Here is a 25,533-nt window from a genome sequence, read left to right on the forward strand (position 1 = left end):
CCGAGCTTCATTAAAAATTAATTAAAAATGAGCTCTTGAAATAAATTTAGATTTGGAATGTTTGGATTCATATAATTCATTTAAAAATAATGAAAAATTCTTAGGTACTGCAAAAAGTACAAAAAAACACATTTTTAAAAATATTTATTTACTCTTTATACATCCAGCACAGTGGATTTCTGGTGGTTTCAGAGGTCTCTTCTGGTGGGTAGCTTGATACTTCGGTGGCAACACTGGCAGCCTTGAGCTGACGTACAGCGGGGATGGACCGTGAATATGCGTCGTGCATCGTGTATGACCTTGGCGGGACGTACGTCAAGATGGACCGTGAATAAGACGCTTTAGTGTAGGCATTATAACACTATTAAGCATAAAATTTGCCTAGGAAATATTTTACATGAACTGATTTTGATTCGCTCATTTTGATAAGGCTGGAGTCTGGAGAGAGGCTCAGTGTTCAGTTCACCTCAATATTCTCGTATTTTTATAATTGACTGTATACAACTTAGAGATAGTGAAGTAGGGGTGAAAAATCAAACACGTTTTATAATAACCATTTCAATTTATTCAGTTAAAATATGAAATAACTTACGTGTACAGTAAAAATAAGTTGTTTTAGATAGTCATCGAAGTGTAACTCAAAGAATACCGCTAAGCGCCGCTCGGCCTCTCAACATCGCTACAATCTTAAACCTCGTGTACTAAAATACAATCTAAAGATTACATTATTGTAATTTGCATTAGGTACATTTAACATATAAATGGACAATTTGGACGTACAGTTGTGAACTTTATCGTTACCATAGCGAAACAGAATGTGCTATAGATCCCAGAGTACCCATGCTCTTCACTTTCGTTCCATTCAGACTATACGATTACTTAATATTTACATACTTATAATTAATTAAATATTTTTCTTTATTTTTAGGTTATATACGAATACGATGCACTTGTAAATGGTTAAACACTTTTGACAGTTGCATTTCCCGCCATTCCGCGCATTCTCTATGGAACAAAAGTAAAGCAACATTCGCTTGCAGAGCGGCTGCTCACTGCTCACTGCTCACTGCTTACTGCTCACTGCTCACTGCTTACTGCTCACTGCTCACTGCTCACTGCTCACTGCTCAGAGCTGAGTCGACACAATCTATCTATTGCGACCTCTGATATGTTCCATGACGAAATATAATCAACTGCTAAGTGAGGAAGGATAACATATTAACATTATTGCTTATTTGCTCTCTCAACCGTTTAGCGCCCGTTTTCTCTATAGCTAATAAATTGTGCTACTTCATGAAACCATCCTTTATGACTATCGTCATCCATTATTCTTATTTTAATATTATATCACCTAGTGAGGTTTCAAACAATAACCTACTGTCCCTCACACGTTTTGTTAAATTTCATCGATATTTTATCTATGGTCTTCAATATTTATAACGGGAAATTATTCCTCACAATCGATAAAAACGTACTTAAATTATTAATAATTACTCGAATAATATCGATCGTTACAATATGAGTGTATTTCTTCAGGTTGACGCATAATATCGTATATTTTTATTTATCTCAACGTGTGAGGCGACCTAAATAATCTACTTAGGTAAAAATGTACTTATATTTCTACTTATACAGTCAACAACGCAACTAGGGTCTACTTACGAAAAACTATGAACATCACCAAATTCCGACTGGCTATATGACGTAACAAAAATTTCGTTATCTGTTCGGAAATTTTGGGATAATCTGCGCTAATTTGCGGGCAAACATGTCGGTCGGTTTACGTTCTACAAAAATTAAAAAGTCCTACTGGATACGAACGATTCATTCCACGTCAGAATATACATCCATATACGCAACAATATATTTTCCAAAATTAAAAAAAAGTTCACAAAAAATTGGCGGCAACACCAAAAATTCGTTCAGAAATTCATTGATTACCAAAAAATTTATTATGTCACACGCAAACGCATTCAGCCGATACACGATAAAAAATAATGATTGCACATAAAAATAACATAACAACACATAAGCTCAATACATAAATAAACTTAGCGCATAAAAAAATACCCTTACGCGTCAAATAACAAAAAAAAAAACGTACATATAAAAAAATATTCGTACAATTCTGACAGATTACTAGTAAAAGGCACTCTTTTTCGCAAATGAAAAGAAAAACGTTGGGTAGGAACCTATATTTGTGGGAGGGAGGTGTGTACGTGGGAGGGGGGGGGTTGCTTACACTATAAGAACAGGAAGAATACAATAGACGAGCCGGTCCGTGCCGCTTGTGTGAGACCCGCTGCGTTCCGTTCCACGAGCGAGTTACAATGCCACTTAGATAAATAAGTAAACCGCACGAACGATCGTTTCGCTTAATACTTGTAGATGTATTTGTGATTAAACGCATTTTATTTTTCCTTTGAAGTTAATTAGACATCCGACCTTTCATCAGTCAATTGAAAGCTTTAAATTTGATAAGTTTTACAGCATTTAAATGCTTTACAAATGAGCCATACTCTCGGGTAGCCGTCTAGGCGTTGCCACGGAATGGCAAAAAAGACGTGGGATCGAATCCCAGCTTGTCATCGATTTTTTTTAAATTTCCCAGCTTTCAATTAGCGCATTTTGAAACGATCGTTCATGCCATTTGTTTATCACATTTTAACCCCGCTTTCGAGTGACATTATCACATGTACGTCACTTTTATATTGCACAGAGTATACAAGTCCGCGGCGCAGAGACGACACTCCTCGACTATTGTCCTTGCACGTGCTATGTTTACATGTCGCCGGGGTGGGGCTGTCGTACCTGTGGGATTACGTCATATGTGTTTATATGAATATAAAAAAAATTGATTTAAAAAAAAATGTATAGGGTAGTATTGAAAATTGTGATTTAAAGTCGAAACAAATATAAATAAATTTGTATTTTATAGTATTATAAAGCTGATGAGTTTGTTTGTTTGAACGCGCTAATCTAAGGAAGAATGCTTAAAATTAAAAATAAAAAAAATCTTTCGGTGTTAGATAGCCCATTTATCGAGGATATAGGCTACACATTATATCATCACGTTAAGATCAATAGGAGCGGAGCAATGCGGGTAAAACCGCAGAGCACAACTAGTATAGAAGATACGTGAGTTAAAGAGTGAGTGAGAGTTTGCGTTAAAGAGCGAGTGTGAGTGTGTGTGTGTTGTGTGTGTTTTTTTAAATTATAGAGTGATAAAATACCGTTGAGTATTTTTTCCCTCTATAATCTCTGTCCCAACCGCTGGGGCACACATGTCTTAGAGTGGAGACCGCGACTCGGCAAACGTAGCGTAGACGCCCTGCTACACGGTGGAGTGACGACGTCCGCAAGGTTGCCGGTCATAACTGGCGGCAAAGAGCCAACGACCGGGCTCAGTGGCGTGCATTAGGAGAGGCCTACGTCCAGCAGTGGACATCGAAAGGCTGATGATTGATTGAATCTCTGTCCACTCGGCAGAGGTGTACTGCTACGTGGCGAGTCCCCAGGTTGCGGATAGGGGAATGCCCAAGGCTCGCATAATGCGACACGGGGTAGAGAGTGAGTGTGTGTGAATGAGTGTGAGTATGAGTGAGAGTGAGTGTGTGTGAGAGAGTGAGTTTGTGTGAGTGAGTGAGAGTGAGTGTGTGAGAGAGTGAGTTTGTGTGAGTGAGTGTGAGTGAGAGTGAGAGTGAGTGAGAGAGTGAGAGTGTGTGTGAGAGAGTGAGTTTGTGTGAGTGAGTGAGAGTGAGTGTGTGCAATACCTAGGAGATGGCGGGCGCGGGGTCGGGCGCGGCGAGGTGCGGCGCGGGCGCGTACTCCACCACCTCGGTGTAGATCAGCTGCTTCCACTGCTCCACCGTGTGCTCGCGCTCGTCCACCGAGTGGTCGTACGCGGCCGGCGCCGGCTGCCGCACGAACATTACACATAAATGTCGATCACCGACACACACAGAATGGCAAATAATTATTTCATTGCGCTCAAAGACCGTACACTCATTGAACGGAAATATAGCTCAAAACGAGTTTTGGTAACAGAAAAAAAACACATAGCGCAATTCATGTTATGACTCTATAATAGAAACGCTACGACGCGTTGTGACAATTGAGTATTTGAATAAAATTTTTTTTTGTGCTAAATGGAAAGATTATATTTAGTTTTATAACAAAACTATTTTTTTTAATTTTTTTTTGCAATAATTCAAAAGTTATTTCAAAATAAAAATTAGTCTTTAAATCCAGTACCAAAAACACACCGACAACTCCCGAAGCGTCACCCGGACGCGTGTGACGTCATAATATTAGTTTTAACACATTGCAGTTGATAGAAAAACGTATACAACTAAAACATGGCGCGTTTTTAGTCACGTGATTTTAATTTAAATTTCATCAATTTTTAATTGCTTATAATTAATATTATTAATAATAAGGTTTTAAAATACATAAAAAAAATCAATAATTTTTTTTTATTCAAATACTCAATTATAGAATATACTCAGCGAAATTCGTGTCGTGGCCTACACGCTAAAATAGTTTATACAAAAAAGTAGACCCTGGATTATCTGGTAAAGCAAACAAGTCCATTGTCCATTTTACACAAAATCTATATTATCTTTCTCAAGTGGGTACCGGAATGAGAGAAACACTGACATTTCGCTTCGAACAATTTTAGTAATTTTCAGATTCTGCTGAACGCGTAATAGCTTTTTTTTTCAGCGTCGTGAAATAAACGTGGGTATTATAATCGACTGTGTCACCACAAAAATTTTATACAGGGTTTAACTTTAAGCGCGGTTCTCTTTAATCTGGTGTTGTCGTATTTCACGTAGACAACTATTAAAGTGACAGATAACTGGTATAAAGTTAGACTGTTTTAATTTGTTTTGTGGTAAGACTATGAGTCTCCTTTCTTTGGATGCATGTAGCCGCACATAGTATGTAACTCATTTTTGTTTTTATTTTTTTAAATGTATCGTTACTAATTCAACATACGCTTTGGTATAATTACAGGGGCCTTAGACAAAGTAACAATTACAAAACGATAACGAAGTTAGAAATCGCAAAAATGCATGGGATTGACATACGCCGCGTTAGATCACGTGGTCTATCTAATGTCAATTCCATACATTTTTGTCTTTTCTAACTTCGTTATCGTTTTTTAATTGTTACTTTGTCTAAGGCCCCTGTAAGTACAATGAATAATTCTGTTTCAATAAATAAATAGATAACTGACTGACCGCATTGACCTCCCCCTCGTCGTACCACACGTTGATGTAGGGGTGCAGCAGCGCCTCGTCCACGGAGATGCGCCGCTCGGGGTCGATCACCAGCATGCGGGACAGCAGGTCGCGCGCTTGGGACGCCTACACATACACAAAATATTTTCTAAATAAAAGGTATTTGAGCGAGAGAATAGGAGAAAAAGAGATTAATCGGCACTTAAATAATAAAAAAACCGGCCAAGTGCAAGTTGGACTTGGGTATCGAAGGTTTTTTTTGTAATATTTATATATTGTAACTATAAATTAATGATGATGCTGATCGTTTTGTACCAAACTTTTGATTCCGTTACGAATGTCAAAAAATTGCAACACAAACGGCTGTATCTTTAGATTGCAGATTTTTTTACATCTCCAAGACACAAAGTCCTGAAAGAATTCCATTTTTTCCTTTTGTGGTTCGGAACCCTAAAATCCGGTTCTAAACGTAGCGCTTCGGATGTCGTGTGCAACCTTATTATGTTTAATTTGTATTTCACCAACTCTATTTTTAACCGACTTCAAAAAAAAGGAGGAGGTTATGAATTCGGCCGGTATGTTTTTTTTTATGTATGTACACCGATTACTCCGAGGTTTTTGAACCGATTTGCGTGATTCTTTTTTTGTTCGATGCGGAATGATGTCGAATTGGTCCCATAAAAATTTTATTCCGATAGGCCCAGTAGTTTTTATTTTATGAGCATTTTTGTCTGTAGGTATTTATAAATTTTGCAAGTGCAAGTGTGAAGTCGGTTGTTTTTAACGCAGTTATCACTTGTACCTTCAGCCGGTTGTGCTCGTTGCTGTCGGAGGGGAACAGTATGTCGGGGAAGAGCCGCTCGAACGTGTAGCCGGCGTAGCGCGGTCTGTTCTCCACGTAGCGCTACGAGTGACGTGTGTAACGCACCTTCAGCCGGTTGTGCTCGTTGCTGTCGGAGGGGAACAGTATGTCGGGGAAGAGCCGCTCGAACGTGTAGCCGGCGTAGCGCGGTCTGTTCTGCACGTAGCGCTACGAGTGACGTGTGTAACGCACCTTCAGCCGGTTGTGCTCGTTGCTGTCGGAGGGGAACAGTATGTCGGGGAAGAGCCGCTCGAACGTGTAGCCGGCGTAGCGCGGTCTGTTCTGCACGTAGCGCTACGAGTGACGTGTGTAACGCACCTTCAGCCGGTTGTGCTCGTTGCTGTCGGAGGGGAACAGTATGTCGGGGAAGAGCCGCTCGAACGTGTAGCCGGCGTAGCGCGGTCTGTTCTGCACGTAGCGCTACGAGTGACGTGTGTAACGCACCTTCAGCCGGTTGTGCTCGTTGCTGTCGGAGGGGAACAGTATGTCGGGGAAGAGCCGCTCGAACGTGTAGCCGGCGTAGCGCGGTCTGTTCTGCACGTAGCGCTACGAGTGACGTGTGTAACGCACCTTCAGCCGGTTGTGCTCGTTGCTGTCGGAGGGGAACAGTATGTCGGGGAAGAGCCGCTCGAACGTGTAGCCGGCGTAGCGCGGTCTGTTCTGCACGTAGCGCTACGAGTGACGTGTGTAACGCACCTTCAGCCGGTTGTGCTCGTTGCTGTCGGAGGGGAACAGTATGTCGGGGAAGAGCCGCTCGAACGTGTAGCCGGCGTAGCGCGGTCTGTTCTGCACGTAGCGCTACGAGTGACGTGTGTAACGCACCTTCAGCCGGTTGTGCTCGTTGCTGTCGGAGGGGAACAGTATGTCGGGGAAGAGCCGCTCGAACGTGTAGCCGGCGTAGCGCGGTCTGTTCTGCACGTAGCGCTACGAGTGACGTGTGTAACGCACCTTCAGCCGGTTGTGCTCGTTGCTGTCGGAGGGGAACAGTATGTCGGGGAAGAGCCGCTCGAACGTGTAGCCGGCGTAGCGCGGTCTGTTCTGCACGTAGCGCTACGAGTGACGTGTGTAACGCACCTTCAGCCGGTTGTGCTCGTTGCTGTCGGAGGGGAACAGTATGTCGGGGAAGAGCCGCTCGAACGTGTAGCCGGCGTAGCGCGGTCTGTTCTGCACGTAGCGCTACGAGTGACGTGTGTAACGCACCTTCAGCCGGTTGTGCTCGTTGCTGTCGGAGGGGAACAGTATGTCGGGGAAGAGCCGCTCGAACGTGTAGCCGGCGTAGCGCGGTCTGTTCTGCACGTAGCGCTACGAGTGACGTGTGTAACGCACCTTCAGCCGGTTGTGCTCGTTGCTGTCGGAGGGGAACAGTATGTCGGGGAAGAGCCGCTCGAACGTGTAGCCGGCGTAGCGCGGTCTGTTCTGCACGTAGCGCTACGAGTGACGTGTGTAACGCACCTTCAGCCGGTTGTGCTCGTTGCTGTCGGAGGGGAACAGTATGTCGGGGAAGAGCCGCTCGAACGTGTAGCCGGCGTAGCGCGGTCTGTTCTGCACGTAGCGCTACGAGTGACGTGTGTAACGCACCTTCAGCCGGTTGTGCTCGTTGCTGTCGGAGGGGAACAGTATGTCGGGGAAGAGCCGCTCGAACGTGTAGCCGGCGTAGCGCGGTCTGTTCTGCACGTAGCGCTACGAGTGACGTGTGTAACGCACCTTCAGCCGGTTGTGCTCGTTGCTGTCGGAGGGGAACAGTATGTCGGGGAAGAGCCGCTCGAACGTGTAGCCGGCGTAGCGCGGTCTGTTCTGCACGTAGCGCTACGAGTGACGTGTGTAACGCACCTTCAGCCGGTTGTGCTCGTTGCTGTCGGAGGGGAACAGTATGTCGGGGAAGAGCCGCTCGAACGTGTAGCCGGCGTAGCGCGGTCTGTTCTGCACGTAGCGCTACGAGTGACGTGTGTAACGCACCTTCAGCCGGTTGTGCTCGTTGCTGTCGGAGGGGAACAGTATGTCGGGGAAGAGCCGCTCGAACGTGTAGCCGGCGTAGCGCGGTCTGTTCTGCACGTAGCGCTACGAGTGACGTGTGTAACGCACCTTCAGCCGGTTGTGCTCGTTGCTGTCGGAGGGGAACAGTATGTCGGGGAAGAGCCGCTCGAACGTGTAGCCGGCGTAGCGCGGTCTGTTCTGCACGTAGCGCTACGAGTGACGTGTGTAACGCACCTTCAGCCGGTTGTGCTCGTTGCTGTCGGAGGGGAACAGTATGTCGGGGAAGAGCCGCTCGAACGTGTAGCCGGCGTAGCGCGGTCTGTTCTGCACGTAGCGCTACGAGTGACGTGTGTAACGCACCTTCAGCCGGTTGTGCTCGTTGCTGTCGGAGGGGAACAGTATGTCGGGGAAGAGCCGCTCGAACGTGTAGCCGGCGTAGCGCGGTCTGTTCTCTACGTAGTTGCGCACTGTGGGCTGCAGGCGCGCCATGAACGCGGCCGACGGGGTGCCCAGTTGCTCTGCAACATGAGCAATAAGTGAAATTTAAAACTACCCACAAGATTGAAAATTGATAAAGAAAATTTTTTTTTAAATAAATAAGTTGATGGGCTGCCCAGTTGCTCTGTAACATGAGTAATGTGTGAAATTTAAAACTACCCACATGTTTGAAAATTTTAAAAATAATAAAAAAAATCGCTTATAGGGTGAAATAATTGCTCTGCAACACGTGAAATTGAAATTTGTAAACTACCCACATATAAAAAAAAAATCATTTGGCAAAATTCGAACCTGTCACCTTATTCATTAATGAAAACACAAATCAAGTTTTTTTTGGTTCAATAAATATTTTTCATAGCAATATTGAAATCGAATACATAGTTCATCTTGTAATAAGTGTCCTCACCGTTTGTACTATCGTTACATGCTATTGTGTGTGTTTGTTTGTTTTGAATTTTTTTTGTTCATCTTATCCTGTGTGTGACTCAACAATGAACTTGCCATTTGGGTGTTGTATTATGCACACAAATTCACTATGTTTGTGAGTGTTTTGTGTGTGCGTTATATATGTAAGTGTTGTGTGTATTTACTGTGGGTGTGTGTGTGTGTGCGTGTTGTTTTGCAACTTCGTGAAATTTTTATAAAATAAAAATAAAATAAATCTTGTTACAAGTGTATATGTGTGTATGTCTCACCGATGATCTTGTTCCACTGGTCGATATGGTCGGTGCCGGGGAACAGCACTCCGCCGCGGATCATCTCGCCCATGATGCAGCCCACCGACCAGATGTCTACATTCTCTGTGTAGCCCATGCCGAGGATCACCTGAATAAGACAAAAAGATTAATTAGATAATACTATAACAATAGTGAAACGTTTTTTAGTTAAGTTTCAAACGTATAAGTTTTTTTGTTATAAAATAACAATGCACAGCACGCTTTTGATCGAAGATAAATAGTACTATTATCAATTACTAGCTGCGCCCGCTTCTGTTGGTCTTAGCGAGATGATATACAGCCTATAGCTTTCCCCGATAAATGGGCTATCTAACACCGAAAGAATTTATCAAATCAAACCATTTCCTCCTGAGATTAGCGCGTTCAAACAAACTTTTCAGCTTTATAATATTATGATTCAAATTCAAATTAATTCAAATTACTTATTTCTTCCTTTTACAATATGACCTTAACTAATTTGTGATTGGAACACTTCTAGTAAGCAAACAAAATGCTTGTGTCAGGAGGTTCCGCTCATCCTTAACACTATTAGACACAGAAACAGAAATAAAACAATAAGAATGAGTACAATGCAAAAACAGAAAAGAAAAGAAAGAGATGATATACAAATATAAAATTATTAATTGCTTGATTAATAATAATTGTAAAACGATTAATAATAATTTCAAAAATACTTAATTATAGATAACATTAATAAAAAATAAAATATTTATATTGTAATTAATTATCTGTTATGTTCATAAATAATTCTATTTAATTTCGGGAACTATTGTAAATGCTGTGTACACCTTTTATTGATAAGTGCATAATATTAATTAATTAATAATGTTAATTATATCAATGTCTAATGTATTTATTGTTGGTGTGCCAAATTAAAATAAATAAATAAATGATTATTAATTTATTTATAACACTTTATTGCACAAACAAAAATTAGGACAAAATAACAATAAAATACAAAAGAATGGCATAGTTTGTACAAGAGGCGGCCTTATTGCTGAGCAGCAATCTCTACCAGGCAGCCTGATGGGAAAGTAAATGTATGAAGTTAATGGGATAGTGCAAAAAGAAGAGTAAAAAAAAATTAAGATTAGTATAGATTAGTATAGATGAGTCACCTCAGGCGCGCGATAGTATCTGGTGACGACGTAGGGCGTCATCATGAAGGTGGTGCCGGCCGTGCGCGCGAGACCGAAGTCCAGGATCTTCAGCGTGCAGTCGCTCTTCACCACTATGTTGGACGGCTTCAGGTCCTGCACCAGCGAATGAATGAATGAATATATGTACACCACAAATAGGAAAAAGATATACCTACTTATTACAAAAAAAGGTACATAAATGCACAAATAGCGTGGTTACTAAGCCATCTTTTCCATGCTTTCAAAGTGTGTTAATGGAGGGAATAGTATTCGGAATGCAAAATTTTATTTATTTTTTACAGGTATAGAATAAACGATCGATCGATCGAATATTGAACATTGAAGAATGTATTTTTTTTTCTAACGGGACGTCCATAGTTTACTTAATTAAAATATAAACTTAGTTCAATAATTAATTAGAACTTAATAAAGATAATTGCTTATTTTCCTGTCAAAATTGTAAAATGTAAATGAAATAAAAAAATTCTTAATCCAAATACCTTTTTATTTATTTATTTAATGTCTCATGTCTACTTTAATTTTATGTTTTACATCATGCTTAGAAATTCTGCACAATTTATTATCTATAACGACATTCGAAATATTTAAATTCACTTTACTTTTACAAATTGTCACCTACAAACACTAATTCACACGTCTTTTTAAGTAACCAAAATCAATTCAAATGATAATAATCCACTGTGATAAATGAAAAAAAAAACAATAGCATTAAAAATCAGATTCGCTTACCCGATGCACGATCCCAGCCAAGTGCAGGTGCTTGATGCCACACAGCATCTGGTACAGCAGGTAGCTCATCCTCTCGTGGTCCAGGTCCATCTGGATGACCTGGCACAGGTTCGCGTCCATCAGCTCCATCACCAGGTACACATCCTGGAACTCCTCGAGGCTCTTCTGCGGCGTGAACGCGTTTAGGAGCCCTATAATCTGGAATGGGATGAAGTAAATAAATAAAATAAATAAATCATTTATTTTAAGATAATAATTTTACAAATCAAAGCTACCCAGGCTCCTAAGATAATAAAAACTGTTTTTCTGGAGCCTGTGCTTTCCATTTACATTTACACGGACACGAAGATATCAGTGACGATTTAAATATAATCAAAAATCAATTAAAATTTACATGCAATTAAAAATAATCTAATTGATTCATTTAAATAATATCTATCTAATATCACAAATATCATTATAATTGTCAGACCATATTATTATTATACCTACCATATTATTATTATATTAGCATATGGATGGATTTGCTATTGCTGTTATCACTTAACCATTTAGCAGTTATCTGGGATCATTATAATTTTAACATTTAATTTGTAAAATTTAAACGATAACTATAGAATGATTTTTTGGCTCTTATTTGTAGCTTACTACTACTATACATAATTGAATTATGTATTTTGACGATTCAAAAGCGCTTCTTTAAAATTCTAGTTGAAGGAATTATAAAATATTATATTACATACCTATATCACTGTTTGTTTAGTTGGCGAGGACATAGTTCTTCGATTTAAATGTGTATTTATAAGTTATTTTACCGTTTAGTATTGATTTTTATGTAACTCCCACATTCGTTCCAAATACATACATCAATCCATCATGTTAGGATTCAATATTTTGTAGAGATGAACATAAATATACTTACATTTTTATGATTGACGAGTTTCATCAGCTTGAACTCGCGGTAAGCGCGCTTAGCGTGCGTGACATTCTGGAACGGTCTAGAAAGTTTCTTGATCGCGACGTTCTGCTGCGTCACCGTGTCGTATGCCGCGCTGTTGACAACGTGCTCATGTGAAATGGCGCGAAAATTACTTTTTTTTTCTTTTTTACAGACTATGCAAGTAGTAGCTGTCAAAAAAGGTGAGGTTCTAATACAGTTTTTTTTTAATTTTTATACATGACGTTTTTGTGCTTGTAAATTCTCAACTTTTTTTATACCTAGTCTCTGCTTGGAATAGGGTTAATGCTTTATAGACATACATAGATTAAGAGAATAGAGATTAACGTTATAGAGTTGGGTCCTAACTGTTACAAAAGTATAAAAAATTTGTTTTTTTTTCACTATTTTCAAATTAAATGCGTAACAATAAACACCAGAGATATTTTTTTATGTCTCCTTTGGAACAAATTAAATCTATTTGCAGATAATATTCCTGTTCCAAATTCCAATACAATTCGAATATAGGTTAACAAATAATTCCGTCGAAAATAGTACAAACTTTGAAATATTAAACTAGAAGTAAGTTTTATTTATGATGTCACATAAAATAGACAGAATTAATTTCAGAAGCTAATGAAACTTTAGTTATTAGTCCATTGGCTCTCCTCAGCCATTCATGATAAAAGTTATTTTAACAGAATTTTGCTATTAAATATCTACATATTTTAAAACGAAATTATTAATTAAATACAGAAACTTTAAGCTCTAAATTACCATTAATATATATTTTGTATTCAATGACGAATTTAATTTCTTATATTAGTCCAATTATAAGATAGTTTATTATAAAACATAAAATATATAGAAAAAATACAACACACAGATTTAAAAACATTGAATGCCTCCAACTCCAAATGAAAAAATAATATGTGAAGAAATACAAAAAGCCATGCAGCAAAATACAATAAAAATTAATGAGTATGATATAAATAAATAATATTATTATTATAATATAAAAGATGTGAGACAATTACTATAAATATTTAGCATCCTAGCACACTTAAATTGGTTTGTGTTCAAAATATAGCGGAAGGTTTCTCTAGTAATGTTAGTTAGAAGATATCTAATAAGTTACTTATTTTATAGGTGTTATTTTTGCTTTTAATATTGGTAAATGTGTTAAAAGCTTCAATCGTATGGTATATTAATGAGATTCGGACACACTTTAACAAACAGTTTTCTTTTCTAGATCCCAATAGAAGTTCACATAGTAACTTTTAAATCCCATCCTATTTCTAATCCAAAAACGACATTTATAGAAAAATTAATCTGTAATAATATTATAAAGCTGAAGAGTTTGTTTGTTTGAACGCACTAATCTCGGGAACTACTGGGCCGATTTGAAAAATTCTTTCGGTGTTAGATAGCCCATTTATCGAGGAAGGTTATAGGCACGTTTCATCACGTTGAGCCACGGGGGTGAAACCGCGCGGAGCAGCTAGTATTAAATAAAACGCATCAATACTTCAAATTTATTCATCCGAAAAATATTTAACTTCAATATCGTATTTAATAAAATCGTTCTGTTACGAAGGAAGGAAGCATGTATTAATAAAATTTTCATAACGTTATCGCAATCGTATTATTGAAAATATATCTGAAAATCTTTTATTTATGATCCAATAAACATCACATATTTCATCAAAGCGTTTTGGATTATATTTCACGTATGACTGACAATAATTATTCGATTCGACATTTTCCCGTATAGGTATTCTAAGTTTTAGCGATTGTCATTTCGTACGAATTTTCTCGTATATTCTAATAAAAACAGAAGTTTTAGCGATTGTCATATATTTTCTTAGAAGAACCGCTAAATATACGAATTCAAATAAAACCCAAATCATAAATCCCGACATCGATTACGAAACAACAATTTCTGCTTTTTTATTAATTTTGCACGACAGTATCCTGTACATTCTCATAAAATACATCACAAAAATTTTTATATTAAAATTACAATGTGCCCTTTATCTTTCCTACAATTTACAACCCTTTCCAATTACCCCATACAACTGGCAACAACAAATACTTTTAAACCGCCTTACAATGAACCATCTCACACACGACAAATATCGACATCATTTTTAATTTCCTTACAACTCCCACATAAAACCCGACATCATTTACTATACATTATGCACAAAAACTACGTCGTTTTGAATCCCTATCAAAATCCCACAAAAAGCCCGACATCGCTTACCCTATACATAATCTAACGCACATAAAACTCAACGATGTCACTATCCCCGTAACTGAAAACCTCAACCGGCACACCAATCAGCATTAGTCAATATATTAGTCCTGTGAACCAAAGCGATGAAAAAGCGCTCGCTTACCAAACCGTGCCCTGCGCGCCGGCGCCGCGGCGCACTAGCTCCGTATACCGCGTGGGTACCGTGAACACCGTGTCACCGAGTGTGACCGAGTAAAACTGAACCATCGCTACCGGTTATATACACTCGATCAGCTATAACAGAAATATATTGCATAGTAAAAAGAGAGAAGTATGTTATCTTCGAACGGAGGCACGTCGCGCCGTTTGTATGTACGCGGACCGCTTGACCACGCCCCCCTTTCATGTACGTACGTAAACTTGACGCACGCACACTACACCGCTAAGTTCCATCTTATAAACCATGGGCCATTGCTTTGAGCGGTCGGTGTTAGTTTATACAATTATTTAAAATATCAATGTGACAAGTAACAACCCTGTGCAGCGGTAAACGCTGGGAGCTGGCCTACTTCTCTCTTTTTACTACGTATATTATGCAGATCTGTGTCGCCGTTCGCCTGTGTGCCTGTGTAAGCTGAGAATCTTGGGTACGGAATGGACTCAACATACTAACCATCTTAAAAGTGACGTATAGGAATGCTCATACGCTGTGTCTAACCATGTTGCCTTTAAATTACATGATAATTTACAAGAATATTTTCTATCAAGTGAATACCACAGATAATAAACTAATATGGTATTTTGTACATAGAGAGATAGACATAAATTTAATAGTCATATCTTCTTGCCATGAAAGAAAAAAGATCAAATTTATAGAAAGGAACTTACAGTCCATAAATGTAGGTCAGGAATGAAATCGTTAATTTAATCTACATTATTAAATACATGTTTCTGCTTTGTATTTTATTACAATTCATACAATGTATGTATCTTGAATTAAAAATAAGATCGTGACTTATTATTGAATAAATTCTGCATCAACATGATTGCTAAATCATAATTTTATTCATAAATACACAGAATAAAAATAAGAGTCAGAGAAATAAATGTAAATTAAAAAAAAATGTATATCGTGAATCGTGCTACAGAATAACCGCGGACAAAATAACTACATAAATTAAATAAAGGCTCTTTTCACTACACGTACATACATACATGAATGGAATAAAGAAAAATGTGAATATATTTGCATGCAGCAAGTTGAGGCGTGATTGTATACAGCGTGCTTCCAAACAAAAATAAATTATGCTTCTAGATGAGAGTAATGAAGTTATAATAAAATAAGAGTGAAAATTTCTATTTCAACTTTGGCTTACAATTATTTTAAATTCACTTTTGAATATCAATGTAGTTATGTTTTATATTTTTGAATAAAATAAATTTCAATTTATAATTTATAGACTAAACGGTTGTACTGTTAAAAGTATTGTATTTACTTATCTATATCTTTGAATATTTTTATCACAAAAACTTTTGAAACAATACTAAATCAATGACATACTATTTTTACTATTCTGTCGTGTTTAAATAATCTGCTAATAATTAAAAAACCTGTTGTTTAACAAGGTAAATTTTTATCATACTACAAAACCCGCTGTATGTGAATAATTTAACAATAATATTCAAAGCAGTTCCGAGAGTTATAAAGACAAACATTGACATTTCAAATAACATGGAATAAACAAAGGAAACCAGTTAAAATGCTAACTTTATAATTTTATGTACTTTCTTTATGTTACATGAAGATTTTAAACATTGATTTTATATTCTTTTTGATGATAAAGTTACGATTCTACCATCAGATTATGATAATGATGATCTAATCCAAAACATATCGTATTAATAAATGCTCAATTTACGAAAAATTGCTTAAAGATTAGCAACAACACATCCCTAAACTCGTTTGAAACTATGATGATGAACAAAAACTATGATACCTCAAAAATGTACCTAAAAATATTATTTACCCAACAACAATTTATGACATACCCAGAAAAATCACCTATAAGAAGTATTTTTCAACATAAAACCCTAACGACAAACACGAAAAAACATTCTAATATACTCCTAACAACAAAAAATTACAAAAAATCACAAAAAATTACGAAAAAATCACAAAAAATGCCAAAAAACCCTCACCACACGATCCCCTGAGCGCCCGATCCGATCGGCTTCAAGTTCTGGTAGCGCTTGAGAATGGTGAAGCGTGTGTCGCCGACCTCGACCGTGTAGAAGTGCGGGTGGCGGGGCGGGGTCGACATGCTGGCGGGCGCCGCGTGGGGCATCGACTACCCCTGGAATTGCAGGTGAATACGTGAGAAAAATTATTTGTGTAAAAATATTTTTCTCACGTATTCTAATGAAAAAATGAATTCAAAATCTAATTAAAAAAAAATGGCGGCATTATGATTGTAGTAGTCAGAAAAATTTATTTGTAAAGGGTAGTTACTAGTTATATTGAAACAATGGAAAAAAACAACAACGTAAATTATTTTGATAAATGCATCGGAGAAACGTGAGTATATGTAATGTTGCCTATTTTACTCTGTATTTATTAGTGAAATAGCATTTTTAAAAGTAGTTAAGTAGCGTCCGCTTCACCTGTATGTTTGTATGTAATTTGTAGCATTGGCCTGCATACTTTGAGTTACACTTTTAACATATAATTACTTACATTGAAAATTTACGGGTTGGAAATTTTGCATCGTTATATACTTTATCGTCTTCAAATTTACACAGAAAATCTGTTAAAACGAACCTTAAAATGTCTTCAATGTAGAATTTGTCCTGGTCTCCATAAAGCGATGCCGGGGTATCGAACTAGTTGCGTCTCCAAGAACTGAATATAGCACGTGCGCTCTTTTCACAGGTCAACACTATTGTTGCGTCTGTAATAAAATAAATAATAATTATAGAAGGCATATTTATTTTAAGAAGTATATTTCCTGGGACATAAAAATGAAAAATTTTCAACAAAATCATTTTTAGTATTATTTTGTTTTACACTTGATCATACCATCATCAACAAAGAATTAACTTGGAAATCCGATCACTGTTCAATACCTACACAGTTATCTCTCTCATGAAATTGATATTGTCCATTTAAAAAACAAAAGAATTAAAACCAGCACATAACAAACTCAACTTGTCTCTAATGAAATAGGTAATTGAACGCTATCAAAACTTTAAACACGCCGCGTTCAAGTTATCATTTCATTACATCTATTACAGTTATTCTGAAGCTCGTTAGTGTTAGTGAGGAAAGGAAACACTCACGAAAACCCTTTATTTCCACAAATATTTCTTGGAAGGATAAATTGTTTGAGCTATTATAATTTACCTCGTGACAACTTAATTTCGTATTTCAGCGTTTCCTTTTCAAATTTAGAACTTTCGAATAAATCGATGACTTTTATAATCGGTGAAATGTTACACAGATAAAAAAAGAACCGAAAAAGTTTTTTTTTAAAGAAGGTTAAATAAATCCGCCAGTATTAAATTTGTAAATTCAAATTTATTCCTTAATTGCTTTAAATGTTACTGAACGACATCGTTAAGCTTTTCCCTGTTTTAATGTTCTCCAATAGGAACGAAAATTACCGTTTAAATTCTTTGTTTGAAATTTAAAATAAAAATATGGGATCAACAAACATTTGCGCTACAAAATAACGAGCTATAAACTTTAAAGCTCATGTAGGTAGGAATTTTAAATGACAATTTAAAACGAAATTGCCAGGAGCCTTAACACCTAACGCGAACGATAAAAATAATTGATAATCTCACCGTCAAAATGAGGTTTGGCGGGAAATTACTTTTTATTTAAAAGTGGCAATTTCGTGGCCATTTAGGTTAGTCGTTTTATTGAATATTCATTCCTTTTTAATATAAAATGGGAAAAAGGTGTTTCGGATTAAGATTTTAATACTTTTGAATTTCTTTCGAGTTTCAATACTAATAACTTCGTAAAACGACTATGAATAGTTTATCTAATCCTCTTTCTTTCTTTCAAAATAAAAAGGGAATTTCGAACGTAAATCTGAAATTACAAAATACTTGAAAATAAACTTTTCCTATTTTATAAATAAAAAAAACTCAACCTAATCCATTCCGTTTTACATAGACTACCAATGAATAGACTAAAACGTAGGTAATTGATGGATTATTTCCCACAGTACAGTCAAAGCTTCAGCATTAACATCTATTCAAATCTACATACATGTTTTGAGTTAAACTCAAGCTTTTCAATGAAACCGCAGTTTAAAATTAAACCTTCATTCATTGAAAATTATTTGCAGATATATTGTAACTGGCAACATTTCGCTCGCTTATCTGTGCTCGCTTTACATGTAGGCGTAATTAATTAATTTATTTATTTATTTATTTTATAAATACTTTATTGCACTTAAAGATAACAAAACAAGAAATACAAACACTTAAATATAACTTACACTAAGTACAATTGGCGGTCTTATCGCTTAGAGCGATTTCTTCCAGACAACCTTTGGTACAATAGAGGAATAAATACCAAAATACATAAATCCCACCAAAAACATAAATGTAAAAATTGGAGCCGAGTTCAATCGTTGACTTAATTTGCCAAAAAAAGAAATGAGATCTAAATGTGTGCCTAAATGGGTAGTGCAATAATAACTATGATATAGGATACACAATTACACATACATATTATTTATATTGTGACATAAACTAAATAAGTAAAAGGGAATAGAGATTCGAAGAAAGATACCATACTAAAATAATACATAGTAATTAATAATACATATATTATAATATAAATAAATTTTATGTACGGCTAACACTGAGAAAGTGAGATTTAACCATACATTTAAAACTATTTGGTGATTGAGCATTTTTGATAGAGTCTGGCAGAGCATTCCAAAGTTTAGTAGCATGTACAGTAAAAGATCCACGAAACAGATTAATGTTTTTAATCTGTTTCGTCATTTAAATTTAGCGGAATATTATATATATTTTGTGTTTATATCTCATAATCAGGCTTTTTAAACATTAACTCTATGGGAATAATTTTGAACTCAATAAAGCATACAAAACTGTGAACGTAGTACATAATACAATTTTTTAATGATAAATTATTGTCTAAGTGGAAATTAAACTGTTGATTTAGAATTTTTCTGATTTAAATACATAATTAGTAACCACTCTTTAGTGGTTAATATTAATAGGTGTTACTAACGAGAGCTAATAATAAGACAAACGACGGTGATTGGTAATATCTTAATAATTATCTAACAATCAACAACTATTTCGACAATGACTTCATTAGCTAGTTTATTTAATTCATGACTACATATTCACCACAAACTACAATAAATTTAAAGCTATGATTACAAACAGCTAAGAATATTCCCCAAAGTACGAACACTGCCAAATAAATTAAACAGTTGAAAATCCCATAAGAACCAAGTTTTCGTCTTCCTCATTCGTTCAATACGGAACGTGACTTAGCAGGGTTTAAACTAAGTTTACATAAATCGCTGTTTTACATAACCACGTTTAAATAACATTAGATAAAAAACTGCGAACAGGGATGGTGCGGTATTTTATAAAAAAGTATAATTATAATTGGGCGGTACTTTCGGGTACGTGTGCGTGTTTAATCGTGGTCCTAATAAATTTCCATGAATTTATCACTGTTAAAAGGTTAAGGCCCTGTAATAAAATCTTTTCGGTATAATGTTTGGCACAAATTAACAACGTAAAGCCTAATTAACAACATAATGTTTTAAATACAACGTTATAATTCCAATTACTATTTTTTTTTAGATTTCTAGAATGATCCAAATTACTAAATAAATTATTTTCTTATTTTTCCATTTTTTAGCACCAAAGCGTTGCTAAGTCAAAATATACATATAATATAATACATGTCAAAATATATAAAAGAAATAAATAACGTGTGAAAGAACCCACATCTTTGGTTTTATCGTAGCGATGCGAATACTTCTATAAACATACACATGTATATATAAAATACTCATTCCGTCCGTCCCTGTGTCCACTTCAAGTAAGTAGCGCCACTTGTAGCGCAACAAAAATTAGCCATGTGTTAATTAAAATGAAGCTTAACTTAGAGAATTTTAATCTGAGGTAAAATTTAGATTTAAAATGTAATTGATGTCAAGAAAACTGGAACGGTGTTAATTTGTTGATGAATTTATAAATCTCTACTGTTACATAAGAATAAGTGAATTTATCTGAATAAAAAATATATTGTTTGAAGGAAATCTTATTTTCTCAATTAATGTTATGTAATAAATGTCTGGTATTATGAATGAATGAAATACTCTTTATTGTACACTAGCTTTCCACCCGCGGCTTCGCCCGCGCAGTCAAAGAACTACCCGCATTTACCGGGATAAAACCTATCCTATTTCCCGGGGTAAAAAGTAGCCTGTGTCCTTTTTCGGGTATCAAAATATCTCTATACCAAATTTCATGCAAATTGGTTCAGTAGTTAAGACGTGAGTGACATGGCGTGAACAGACAGACAGACAGAGTTACTTTCGCATTTATAATATTAATAATATAGTATATAGTATGGATACACAGTAATAAATTTTGATTTACAAAGAGCGGCTTTATCGCTCGTGAGCGATTTCTTCCAAGCAACACGATGTAGATATAGATATAGTGCGCAAGATTACCTAGAGTAAGACAAGGAAAGAAGAAAGAGTAAACATAGCAAAATATAATACATTACTCGTTTGATCGCCTTGTTCTTCACCGGTTGGAACAGTGATAAACTACTGAATAAGGTAAACCAACTGAGTTTAGAAACACAGATTACTAAATCGGGACTGCGTCTAGAACCTTCGACTATTCACTATAGATTTTGTTCAGAGGCATGGAATGTCGAGGCTTCTAAGTACTTAACCCCGACAGGGTCCGATTCTAACCTATAACATATTGCAACGTATATTTGTAAAATACATGGAAACAGCAGGAAAATCTTTCCAATAATTAGAATTCTAGAATAGATGCTTAGATAGTTTACCAGACTGTCATAAAATCAGGCCATATTTTAATAATGAGGAACATAAAATCTCTCATAACTCTGGTACTATACAAGATCATCTATTTAATAAAATTACGAGGCCAGGAGCGTTCCTTTCATATTTTAACGACTTTCTATTCCAAGTATGTCAAGTGCGACCGTAATTGGCGCGTCCCTTACTCCCCCTTGCAGGGGGGGGGGCGAACATAGTGTTGGCTGTTAGATCGGGTTTAATGTATTATATAGAAATTATAACTAAAAGGACACGTGTATAGAAATTATCACTAAAAGAACACAATAACCATTAATAAAAGAATAGAGGAAAAAACAACGAAATCGTAATAAAGTGAAAATTATGTGCTCTTTGTTGCTCATATGAATAGCATACAGATAACATATGTAGATTACATTATTTTTATTACAAAAATTTGCGAAGACACTTCTTCAGTATAGATGGCTTTTATTGAGTAAACCCCATACAATGATTTATACATTTCTGTTCATAACAGGTAAATTTTTGAACCAAATACGACCTCTATTTTCCCTAGGGCAAGTCTATTCGCATTACATCAGACAGTCGTCCATCATTCAGTTATTTTGGAACAGGCTCTGGGGAGCAAGATGAATCAGGGTAAACCGTTACATCCGCATTACTAAAACAACCAAACATTAGTTTTAGATTAGGAAAATGAAGTATTTTTTATGACCGCATTCTTAAATCATAGCCTACTTTAGAGAACGTCAGTCAGTATTTAAGAAATGTAAGCAATCTTAAGTAATTACGGAAATTAAATAACAAAATAATGAAACAAGTAGTTTTATAATCCTACTAATATTATAAATGCGAAAGCTTGTGAGGATGTGTGTGTGTCTATGTGTGTGTGTTTGTTACTCTTTCACGCAAATACTACTGAACCGATCACAATGAAATTTAGCACACATATAGAGGATAACTTGGATTAACACATAGGATAGGTGTCATCTCGGAAATCCCACGGGAACGGGAACTATGCGGGTTCTTCTTTCAAAACGCGGGTGAAGCCGCGGACGGAAAGCTAGTTACTTATATTACAGCTATTCAAATCACTGTACTATTGTGCATGTAGTATGGTGTAGGATTATATAAGTTATGACAATCGACCTCATTTATTTTTCCATTATAATTTATACCATACCATTTTACACATCTTTTACCTGTATACCATTGCTCAATCCGAGCATCCAGCCTGATTTTTAGTGCCAAAACATTACAAATACCAAGTCCACCTAGTCTATCTCTAAGTGCTGACAGCTGGATACATTTCAACACTGGCAGCCGATCGCTCTTCTCGATTTATGATATAAGCTGTGAGGAGTGATAGCCGACTATCTCGACGATATCCCGATATTTATGATCTTTTAAATCGCCGACGTGATGTAGCGTGATTTATTAACGGACAATACAACGTTTGTGTCTTTGTTGTCTGTTTATAGTAGGGAGTATTGAGGAAAATATATTGACGTAAAGTTATGATGGAACAAGGAACAGCGGACATACCTACAATACACAAATTTACAAAACTTAGAAGATAACATAAAATGAGATAGTAACAACCGCAGAAAGTCACTCCAACGAAAAATAAACTTCTTTATAAATTTCATGTTAAAGAAACTAGTTACTGAAAACGAAAAAAAATTGGATTTAGGCTATATGACCAGCAGATATGGTCATTATATGATACGACAGTGACATTTCCGCTGGTATTTGATAAATTGTCTCCGCATTCACTAACATTCTGTTCACCAGCTGAGCTCTATTAAGCAGGGCAGATCCTCAATCAATATCCGTGCAGAAATAATTTTCCAGCAACGTGTCGAGCATACTTAATGGGTGCTTAACTTCCCTTATCATTAATAGACCCCTGGGACAAGTCTAGACACGTTCGTCACCAACAAATCTACAGTATTTCACCATTCGGGCATGAAATTATAGGAATTCATTAAGTTAGGGGTCTATTTTGGTACTTGATCGTTAGGTTTCATAGAAATCGATATGCAGGGAGTATGGGGTGGGAATTTCGGACTGTGTCTATAAGAATATATTGCTTACTATCTACTTGCTTTTTTACTTTATGTATATTAATTAATGCAGGAAGATTTGTTATTGTTGGAGAAGGATTCCTTATATGTTTAGAAAATGTTATATCAATTTATTTATCGCGGCAGTTCAGACGTTCTACAGTGAGCGAGGCCATGTAAACAACGACGTATTTCGCTTACCAGAAAATCTCCATATTTCTAGCTTGTCATTCTAGCTGACTGACTGACAATAGGTGCATTCGATACTATAATAGGAAGGTATCATGAACCATTATCTCCTTTCAAATTAATTTCTAATAAACCCGTCGGAGCAAGAATTCTCGTGTAATATCATGAAAACAGAGCAAATAAAGATCAAAAGGTTCAGCGATGTGACAACACGAGGCGTAATAGATTTCCCCAGGAATCCTCCGCATTACTAAAGCGACGTTCCTCAAAGGATTTTATTATTAGCAATTTTAAGAACTATACGATAAAAATGTCGTAAATCAAAGTAACATTGAGTCAGCGTTCGAGGGAGCGGGAATAAAATATCAGGGATTTATTCCATTTGGGGGTCAGGGGAAAACGTCTCTTGAAATATTGGAACCAATTATAACGATAGATATGATTTGCTGTGAACACGGACTGTTGGAGGGCGTTTTGTGTTATAAAGAGAATAATAGATGTTGCTTTTGAGCAGTTTTAAAATTGAGTATTATTTTGTCACTTTATTTTATTTTATTATTTTTTTTATTTATATTTTAGGAGAATCTACAGCTGTATTCTTAAAAAGTAGTCACATAATATAATAATCACAATAAGCCATTTACAGATTCTCACGACTAGAATAACACTAATATGTAACAGATTCAAATGTAAGCGATTACGCACACGAATCAAATGCTTTCGAATTTACTAATACTATTGTAACAGTAAATTAAATTACATATTAACTCGACCACCAAACTGACGAAAGAACTCATTTGCTAACTGACGCTTAATTGAGTAAGGACTGCTGCAGAATAAGTCAAAATCGAACTGTTTTGATAGCTTGTTAAAGTTATTGCTTACGCGCAGAATAAACGAGTTTTGACGATAGTTAGTGCTGACTGCGGAGGAAAAGATAGGAGTATATTTACGAGATACAATTGAGGGTGTGTATAGTGAAATTTTGGCTAGTAGATCTGGGCAGTCTATTTTGTTGGATGTAATACCTAAAAGTAATAAGATATCAGCAATCTCCCGGCGATTTTTAAGAGGTAGAAAATGAAATTTGCTGCAGACCTCGAAATAATCCTCAGATTTGTACGGGACATGTAATCGGTAACATAGGAATTTCAAAAACTTCATCTGTATTCGTTCTATTCTAGTTATATATTTATCGTATCTCGGATTCCATATTGGCGACGCATATTCTAAGATGCTGCGTACGTAAGCACAAAATAGAATTTTAAACGTTTTCGCCTTTTTGAAATCAGACGAAATTCTCATTATAAAGCCTAAAGCTTTAGATGCTTTAGCTAGAATACAATCAATATGTTTATCAAACATGAGTTTTGGGTCATGTATTACTCCTAAATCTCTTATGTCAGGGCTAGTTCCAAGATCTTGATTTTTTATTCGATAGTTGAAATGCAGTGTTTGTTTTTTACGACTAAATGAGACAACTGTGCATTTACTAGGATTGAGATCTAATTTATTTTGTGAACAATAGAAGTCTAGATTATTAAGGTCCTCTTGAAGCATAGCAGCATCAGCAGAAGAATCAATAATCCTAAATATCTTCATGTCATCAGCAAAACAAAGAAGATTTGAGTATGTGAGGCAACTTGGGATATCGTTTATGAATACGCAAAACAGAAGAGGACCTAAAAGGGAGCCCTGAGGTACTCCACTTGGTATTACAACCCAACTTGATATGTAGTTACTTATTACAACTGCTTGAGATCTATTGTTGATATACGAAGAAAACCATCTTAGTAAGTTACCTCTAATGC

General features: G+C 36.3%; 1 protein-coding gene across 3 annotated transcripts in view; it reads right to left on the minus strand.

Annotated features, from left to right (window-relative positions):
• Window positions 1-542: 542 nt before the first annotated feature.
• Window positions 543-25,533, minus strand: part of LOC123698275 (stress-activated protein kinase JNK) — a 94,516-nt gene continuing 69,525 nt past the window's right edge. For 2 of the 3 annotated variants that reach the window (XM_045644865.1, XM_045644866.1), the window contains exons 4-13: window positions 17,201-17,330; window positions 16,582-16,736; window positions 12,129-12,258; window positions 11,207-11,404; window positions 10,436-10,570; window positions 9,276-9,405; window positions 8,443-8,600; window positions 5,247-5,372; window positions 3,774-3,917; window positions 543-2,811 (exon numbers count right to left, since the gene is read on the minus strand). In XM_045644865.1, the coding sequence (XP_045500821.1) occupies window positions 3,774-3,917; window positions 5,247-5,372; window positions 8,443-8,600; window positions 9,276-9,405; window positions 10,436-10,570; window positions 11,207-11,404; window positions 12,129-12,258; window positions 16,582-16,727 (1,167 nt within the window). In that variant the 5' untranslated portion in view covers window positions 16,728-16,736; window positions 17,201-17,330 and the 3' untranslated portion in view covers window positions 543-2,811. Of the gene's footprint in view, window positions 2,812-3,773; window positions 3,918-5,246; window positions 5,373-8,442; window positions 8,601-9,275; window positions 9,406-10,435; window positions 10,571-11,206; window positions 11,405-12,128; window positions 12,259-14,545; window positions 14,677-16,581; window positions 16,737-17,200; window positions 17,331-25,533 lie in introns of those variants that run through there. The other variant, XM_045644867.1, reaches the window with a different exon arrangement.

The sequence above is a fragment of the Colias croceus genome, chromosome 15 (genome assembly GCF_905220415.1).
Source record: "Colias croceus chromosome 15, ilColCroc2.1".
Taxonomy (NCBI): domain Eukaryota; kingdom Metazoa; phylum Arthropoda; class Insecta; order Lepidoptera; family Pieridae; genus Colias; species Colias croceus.